An 8976-nucleotide genomic window follows, 5' to 3' on the forward strand; every position below is an offset into this window, starting at 1 on the left:
TAGTCGGTTAAATTTAGACTTTTGTTGTTTACCTTATAACAAGTAATCCTAAATTCCTAATCATATGAACAAACTCGGTCGGGTAACCTATGTCTCTTGTAATACCCGAAGACCAAAAGCAACAAAAATGTAGGACCGATAAATGAATAATTTTTGTTGTCGTTTCTTTTCGGAAAATTCAAATCTAATAAACGAAACATTTGTCGTCGATCTATTGACATACCCCAATTCCTTTCATTTCGGCCAACTCAATGTTTATCGTTTTATGTTGTATCAGTATCTTCAACAGATTCTCTTAAAAAATATTTTTTTTCTTTCTAAAAAGCTGAAGTTTCTTTTGTTTTCTTTATTTTATTAAATAACTTAGAAAATATGTTGAAATAAAACAGATAATAAAATATTTGTTTTCTTTATTTTAGAGAATATGTTGGAAATGCTCTAAAATTCTAAAACCGGAGAAAACAAAAAATGAACGTTCATTGAACAAAAATATATCAATAAAACATTTAGACACCTACTTATACATGAAATATAATATAAAGCTCGGTTCAAATAATGAAAATAAATATTGTGAGAATATACTGATAAATCAAGGTTCATATGTTAATTATTGAAGAAATCTATTTGAATATGCATACGTGAACCCAGTGGCGGATCCAAAAACTTTTATTATTGGGGGCACATTTAAGAGTGTCAAAAAAAATTCTGAAACCAAATAACTCATTCAAACCAATACGAATTCGGGTTATGTGGTTCCCAGATTAAACGGTTCAGTTATCGAATAAATATAACTTATTCGGTTTGGTTTTCAATTAATTTTTGACTATTTTGGATAAACCGAGACATCATATTGTCATGTACATATTTTACTTTTCGGTTAAACCAAAGCAAATGAACACACTACACATTAATAGTTAGTAGCAAGAAATTAGAGGGCAAAAGGTCGATAACTTAGATTCAGTTAAAAAGAAATCAGATAGCAAAAGACCAAAAAATCAAAAATAAAAGACAAACTAATAACAAACCTTAAATCAAAATAACAAACCCAAATTAAATAACAAATTAAAAAATCCTAAATCAAATAACAATTAAGAAAGAGAAAATTAATAATTAACAAATAACAATAATTATAAATCTATAAAATAATAAAATGCAAAAAGAAAGTCGGAAAAAAATCAAAATAGTGATTAATCAAATCATTAACATTATAGCAAACAAAATAAGAAAAATAAAATGATTTTCAATAGATTGAGACTTGAAACTTAATAACGTTTAATTGATTTTTAAAGTAATGATTCATTGAAGTAAGAGTTATAAATAAGATGCATAAATTTAGATTCGAAACCTTACCTTTAATTGTTGGCGGGACTATTAATAATTTTTGGTTAATTTTTTAAAACCTAACACTCATGCTTTATTTGGGGTGTTTATTGGGGATTTGAGGTTAGCTTGTTGGGGGCTCTGCCCCCTACCCCTTTAGTGTGCATTCACCACTCTGTGAACCTATATGAAATTGAACCAACATTAAAGATCATTTATATATAGGTTCATATATGCATAATCACATGAATTGATTATTTAACTTGTTGGGGGCTTTGTGAAACTATATTTAACTTTCTTATTTGAACCTTCCATACAAATCAAATGAATTGATCTCAACTCAACTGTATGTTCGACATGTAACGATTTCATCGAATCGATGGAACATTGTGTTTTTAAATGTAAATTTGTTAAAGAGTTATGAGAAAACATCTTCAAATGGTGGAACTTGGAGGATTTCATCTCATCTTCTTTCTCGGAGCTGATTTTCTTCGATAGAGGTAGTCGTACTGCGAGCTATTAAATATGTATTTTACAAGTTGTAATTTGGATTGCTGCATACTTTTGGAGGAAAAGGAACTTTCATGTCTTTAATGGTGCTGTTTTGAGTAATAACCATCTTGGCGAAATTCAATCTCGGTCTTGCGGTTGGATATCTCTAAGGTGCACGTCTTTCTATAAATCTTGGACTGCTTCTCCAAATGTTGCTGCGATCTTTTAGTTTGTTTTTGTTTTCATTTGGTCCCTCTTGTTTTTCGGGGTCATTGTTGTTTGTTTACTGGCTTTATTTTCCTTCAGATTCTTTATTTTTCTACACCTTGCCCAGATCTTTCATTTAATCCAATGGCTTTTCGAAGCAATAATCATACAAGATTTAAATTACAGTAAAATAAACAGTCCTGTAAAAACTGTTAAGAAGATATTTACACACGATTTAGTTAATAACATGAGCAAACTCTTGGGTTTCATGGTTTCCCCGTCTTTGACGCATTCTAGTTTGGACACCAAATGCAGAGATGCTCAATAGATTTAGCAAGTACAACTTCAAAAGCTGATGGTACAAGTCAGCAGACTCAACTCATTCGTGGATAATCTCATATATGGGTCTTTGCAAACACAATTTATGGTAAGTTGAACAGTCTCCATGAATTGGTAATTGGTATAATATGAAAGGGAAGTTGGTCCAAATAATTATTTATTTTCTATAATTGGTCTTTTTTTTTATTAACTTGGATATCCAACTCGTTATGCGAGCCGACTAATCCCAGAGCGACCACCTGTTTTGCAGATAGCTCGGAGTCACTGTATTTGAACCTCCGTGGCCACAAGGGGATTTTTATTCCTCCTTGGATTTGAACCTGAGACCTCCTGGTACTTTTGACCTTTAAAACCAAGCTCAAACCAATCAGACACCACCCTTGTGGTTAAATCTCATTAATGTTAATAGTCACTTAGAATTGATCTAAGGATGAAGATCATTTCTTATCCTTCTGATCATGACTTTCATTATCACCGGATTCCAACCCTCCATTTGAAAGGGTTCTTTAACAAAAACATCGAGCAAAGTAGTATGGGCCTTTGGGTTCAATATATTGGGCTCATGGCAAACATTTAATCGGAATAGATCTCAGCCCAGTTATAAACAAGAGGCCTATCTTCAAAGTTCAAACCAAGTATAGTGGCTCGATTATGGTAAGCTTTTATCTTTCTCAAATTTGCCGCCATAAAGCAAATAATGCTCTCCAGATGCGTCGTGTTTACCAATTTCTTCTGTTTATATGCTCCACCAATTTCATTCAATGCTGGAAATCTATACTCCTGTATGGTATGATGATTGCTTAAAAAAGCCGGAAAACTGATTGTTGTCCTATGGTGTAACGGATTTGATCGGATTTTAGCCTCCAGTAGCCAGAAAGCTATGGTAAGATCATTGTCATTTTTCCAATCCAATAATCGCATCGAATTTTGATGATTGTTCTAGTGTTCGTTTAATCATGAAAAAAAAAAGTTGAAGTTAGTATCCAGATCGAACAATTGCTTGTTTTTAACTGCAGATGATACTGTCGTCTTCCTTTAATGAATCAGGAAGGTTGGAGATATAAGGTACGTGGTTAAATTGTTTGGTTTAAATTTCATGTTTGAAGGTGAATTTCTATATAAGTCAGCTGTGTTTGGCATCAATATGGAGAGTCAGAAGCTGAAATCAACAAATCTAAACTTAACTTACCTTAATATGGAAACACAATGTGAATCAGGGATGTAGTACTAAAGAAGACACCGTCTTAATGCAGCAAAAAACTGCTCGTAAGCATTTGTAAAAAAATCGTATGTAACCAACACATTCCTTAAAAGAATCCAAGTTTTCCATGTGTTTGAAAGTAAATGTTAATACATTTATGTGTCGCCATCCTTGTGTATATGATCCGCAAGTGCAACTGGGTGGGTGATTGCTCTTCAAGCAATGCACATCTGTTAGTAGATCTGGTAGATAATATGAATGTTCAATAGATATCAAAAAGTTAGATCTCTCAGAAGTTAAACTCATAATCAGGTATGATTTGGAGAAGGCAGCTGTAACTTTTTTTCATGAAGGGCTCATGATTGCGATCCCGTAATATTTCTGGAAGATATAAACATACAAAGTTGTTGTAGGGGAAGACAATGGTGTAGATGCTCCATGCTTTAGCTGACTCAGTGGACGGCTTTGTTGGAATTTAGAGAGGGAGGATCGAGGGCTTAAGCCTTTATGAAGGGGTAGAAGTCATTTTTGATGTGTTCACGAGACTTAACACACAAATGGTTGGTGGGATTGTCTGCCATTGGGCTAAAGGTCCCTTGGCACACATACATCCTGTTAGCGTTAAGTTCTAAACCCACAACCATTAGTTCAACAAACTCAATTAGCACCAACTGAGGCCAATAACACTCTGGGAGTATCCAGTCAGAGCGTTTCTGTTTCCCAATGGCTTGCTTTCGGATGCATGCTAATGCCGTTGTCTATTAATCCATAACACATGGATTGAATAATTGAACTTGTTTTGCTTCTACTTGAATAATCTTGGGCCTACCACCAGTCTGTAGTGAGCCAAACTATGGCAAACTGAACTTATGTTTTCTTGGAGACCAATGATTGCATTCATCAGTCTATGGTACGTGGTTAGTTACTATTGTTAAAGGGATCAATTGCTAATCAAATTCCGAAAGTAATCTGATTAAAGATTACATTTAAGAACTAATTAAGGAACACTAATCTTTTTTAGATAGTATTGAAAAGCCTGTCCCAAGTTCAAATCCCTTTTACTGCTGCATACTTGCATTGGCTAGATTCTGATAAGTTTTACATTTTGCATGCGGATAAGCTACTACTTTCATCAGTCAACTTTGTGTTGTATGGCTAAGAGCCTAAAAACCAAACTAGAAAAAAAATGCATTTATACACACACACACACACACACACATATATATATATATATATATATATTTTTTTTTTTTCTACTCTCCAACAATATGAGCTAAGCTAGCTATATGAGCTTGGTGCTTGGTTTGGGCCAAATATTTACCTATGTTAATAGGTCAAAAGATAGGCCTTAGTATTTGGCATTATTTTTATTTTCGGCTTTTAGTGATCAGAGGGAGAAATATATAAATACCCTATCGATGCCAGTTTTGGGAGCATGACATTTCTCTTTTCCCATTGTTCTTCAATTTCTTCACTATGGATAGATCATTTGATTGGTGAGATTCAAGTTCTGAAAATCTTAAGTAGATTGTTGAAATTCTCAAGATAGACGTCCATACACACGTTCTACACGTGATGGGACAAATTTCTATCTAAGGACAATGCAAACATTGAAGGGATCTATGTAAGAGAGTTGGGATCAGTGGTCCCTATAATGTATCAATATCTAACCCTTTTTGTATTATAAATTTTATTATATATATATATATATGTACACATTTGAATTCGACCCTTGTTACCAAAATTTCTGGATCCGCGATCGAATGTAAAAGCAGGCCTTAATATGATTCTAAATACTACTTCAAGTTTCTGCAATCAAGATAGTTCTTACTATTTTATCATTCAGTTACATAGTTACTGTTAAAGAATTATTAGTTTTTCCATTTCTGGATATATATTTACACATTCAATTACTGAATTACGTATATGTATATATATATATTAGTATTCTCCCCCCCCCCTCTCTATATATACATATACATATATACACACATATTGAATATCAAGGATTGTTAACGTAAGTTTTAATTATATTTTCATTATTGCCAAAGGTGGAATACAAGCCTTCTAATCCAGGGGCCGAAACGAGCTAAATTGAATAGCAAATAGTTCGAGTTTTGACTTGAAAAATTAATAGCTAAAATTCAAACTATATAAGCTCATCTATGGGGTCGAACTCGAAATCAATTAACTTGTTTTTCAGTTCGTTAACTTAAACGAGATTATTTTTTAGTATTCGAGATCGGCTCAAACTTGAAGATTATTAAGTTCGAGTAGCTCGTTAAAAGCTTAGAATTGTTAACTTACATCCTTAGACCGAATCAAATCTGTTATACGTATATATTACAAGTCATTGAGTGAGCCAAAAAATGACCCCTTATATTAGTGTCTTTGGAGTCAGGTTTCATATAGGGTCGGTTAGGATTGTTGTTAATCAACTTTTTGTGCAAGTATGGTTTACATAAATGACTCCAATTTACTTCACTGTAATAGATACACATCTTAAAAATCACAAAACCACATAAATTTATATAACTCTTATGAGAAATTGACTAAAGATACCGCAAGATTCCAAATTTTGATTTTCACAATCTAAAATTTTAAATAACCCAATCAAAGATAATAACTAAAATGGGTGTTACTATCCAAAACATAGGCAAAAACTTATAGAGAAAATCAAGAAAAAGCAAGTGATTGGAAATATGGAATGTTTGGACATGCAGTTGCATGGTAAATAAGGATTCAGTCAATGAATGTCTGATGTTTGGAGGGGCGATTGTTAAAAACTTAAAAAATGGTTTTGAAATCAAGTCTATTAAGTAGAAAGAAAAGCAGGGGGGCCTTGGCCCCCCAAAGTCCCTATTGAGCTCTGCCCCTTATATATTATTGCAGTTCTTTAATCGTGATTGTATTATTTTCATCATAAATTCAAAAATATCTTTTTATATCCATCAAATATTTAAAAAAGAAGCTAAGTAGGACCTTATATGAAACTGTAAGAAGTTTATGATCGTGAGATATAAGGTTTATGTAAGAGTATCACGGGAAAATGATTTGACAATTTTACGAAACCATTTAAAGATTATGGTTAGTCTTGTGTTGGAACTCATAGTCAGCCCTTATCTGAAGTGATTTGGTGCTCCCATCTGCATCTGGTATGAATTAACACCAATTGCAGGCAATACATACACAGTAGAAAGTGTATTTATGTTAAGTAATGTTTTTATTTTCCCATATTGAACTCTTAAACATGTTTACATGTCCTTGAATATCATAATTAATTAAGATACCATGTGGCCAACCCCCTTCCAGTTATTAACTTGTGTTTAATTAACTCACTGTTCATATTGCACATGCTCTCTCCTGTTCAGGAATATATATGATTATATACATAGAGAGAGGTTTATGGGAAACCGAAAAAAAAATGAAAAACACCCCTGTAACATTCATTTGAACAGTATGCATGTATGCATATAAGTAATTGAAACTGTTTTTTAGGTTTCTATGTACTTGTGCATTTTATGTACATGTTCATATCAAACAAATTGCTACAGATGAAGATGAACATATCAGGTGTTCCTCAATTTTTCAGGTTTTTGCGGTTTTTTCCTGCACCTGACATGTGTATATACAAGAATTAAAGTGTAAAGTTGATAAACTGTTATTTGACCTAGCTATTCTAGCTCTTCTGTATGATGCTATGTTACTATCATATCATGTCATCTTTCTAGACTCAGAGAGAGACGTACTGTTCCTCAACCCCATTTATTGTGTTTTCATTTTCTGAGTCTCTTACATATGGCACAAGAAAGAAACAGTTGTATGGTTATAAATTGTGGTGTTAGTTTCAGCATTTCTTGTATAGCATGTGTCTAGATAAGATGCTAGTTTAACTCTTATTGTCCTTGCTTGAATGTGGTTTCTTGTTGAGAAAATGATGGTACCTGCAATCTTTAAAATTTGCAACAATGACAACATTTAATGTCCAAATCCCTTGGTCAACCTCGCTCAGTATTACTACTACTGCCCAACTGTGTACATAATAAAAGTACTGGTCTGAATGCATAAGTATTGGCACACTCAATACGACATAAGTTTGATATTTGAACTTAGATTTCTGTAAAGATGAGAGAATATAGAGGCTTATAGAATGCATATTATAATATTTGAACTGAAAGTGCTAAGATTTAGAGTTGAAATTACACACACCCAGTTGAACCAAATGATATATGGTATGGTAGTAATCTAATTCAAGTAGGTTTCCTCTTAAGAAGAAGCTATAGAATACTTAAGGTCTATGGTGCTGAGTGTAAATGTAGTCCAAGTGAGCCTCTGCAAGAACTCTTCTCTTCAAGCACTCTTCATCTCTGCTTCCACACTCCTCCATGCCCATCACCTCCTGTAATTCATCAGTAAACACCATTAATTAATTAGCAATTAAGTTAAGATTTTAAGAATGGAAGAAAGTATAGTAGTTGAACAAAAAAGTTACATAGAAGGAGTTGATGGTTTGTAAATCAACAAGAGATCCCTCACTGGTGTTGATGGATTCATCAAGTTTCACAGTGGTTTCACCTGAAACACATAGAAAATGTTAATAAATAAAAGAGGCAAATTAAAGAAATTAAATGAAGGGGGTTTGATAATGACCTGGTGGTTTGGTGTCCAAGAAACGGGCGCTTGATGTATGGGAGAAGGAAATAAGGAGGGAAAGAAGGATGATGATCAAAGGAACACCACTATGGAAGCTGTGCTTCATTGTCTCTCTAATTAACCTTTGGCTATTGTTGTTTGTAGAAGAGAGAGAGAGAGAGAGTTGTGTGTATATGTTGTTGTTGGGAGTTGGGGTGGGGGAGGATGCCTAAGCTTAAATATATACATGCAAAAGACAACCCACTGCTTAGCTTTATTCACCCAGAATATGCCTCCCAAACAACTTGGTTTTGTATAATACTCCCTCACAAGTAAATGTTATATTTTTTGGGATAAACATTAAATAAGTGATTACTGGGTAGGAGTTATCACCTTTATTAATCTTACAGTAATCGGTCTCGACCCAAATATGAAGGCCCGGTTAAGATGTTATCAGAATCGATCGCGGGCCTAAATCGGTCCCACTTAATTTTTTTTGTTTTTTTTTAAATCGATTTTTAACGTATAATTTTTTTTTTTTGAAGAATTTGATCAATCAAACACACAAATAAATACGTTTTTTTTTTTATAATTAGGTCAATCAAATACATTAAAAATACATTTTGGTCTTTAATCAATACACTTAAAAATACATTTAAAGATAAATGTAAAAATATACTTAAAATTACAATTAAAAATAAATGTATATTAAATAAAAAAATGAGGTTGGTCTTGAGTCGGGCCTTGTTTTCGATGGAATATCATAACCGCCTAACCGGTTAAGA

At 33.1% G+C, this 8976-nt stretch overlaps 1 protein-coding gene across 1 annotated transcript; it reads right to left on the reverse strand.

The window, feature by feature from the left end:
- Positions 1 to 7654: 7654 nt before the first annotated feature.
- Positions 7655 to 8407, reverse strand: LOC112521997 (putative phytosulfokines 6). The gene is made up of 3 exons (XM_025131038.1): positions 8210 to 8407; positions 8052 to 8134; positions 7655 to 7958 (listed from the first exon to the last, which is right to left on the reverse strand). The coding sequence occupies exons 1-3, from the start codon at positions 8316 to 8318 to the stop codon at positions 7848 to 7850; spliced, it is 303 nt and encodes a 100-aa protein (XP_024986806.1). The 5' UTR covers positions 8319 to 8407; the 3' UTR covers positions 7655 to 7847.
- Positions 8408 to 8976: the final 569 nt, after the last annotated feature.

This window comes from Cynara cardunculus (assembly GCF_001531365.2).
Source record: "Cynara cardunculus var. scolymus isolate 2C chromosome LG 11, CcrdV1, whole genome shotgun sequence".
Lineage (NCBI taxonomy): Eukaryota > Viridiplantae > Streptophyta > Magnoliopsida > Asterales > Asteraceae > Cynara > Cynara cardunculus.

Excerpts from the sequence above, each read along its gene's own strand:
- LOC112521997 (XM_025131038.1), bottom strand. The coding sequence starts at position 8,318 with ATGAAGCACAGCTTCCATAGTGGTGTTCCTTTGATCATCATCCTTCTT. Across the intron at positions 8,135-8,209 it reads CTTGGACACCAAACCACCAG|GTGAAACCACTGTGAAACTT; the intron begins GTCATTATCAAA and ends TATGTGTTTCAG. Across the intron at positions 7,959-8,051 it reads AAACCATCAACTCCTTCTAT|GAGGTGATGGGCATGGAGGA; the intron begins GTAACTTTTTTG and ends GATGAATTACAG.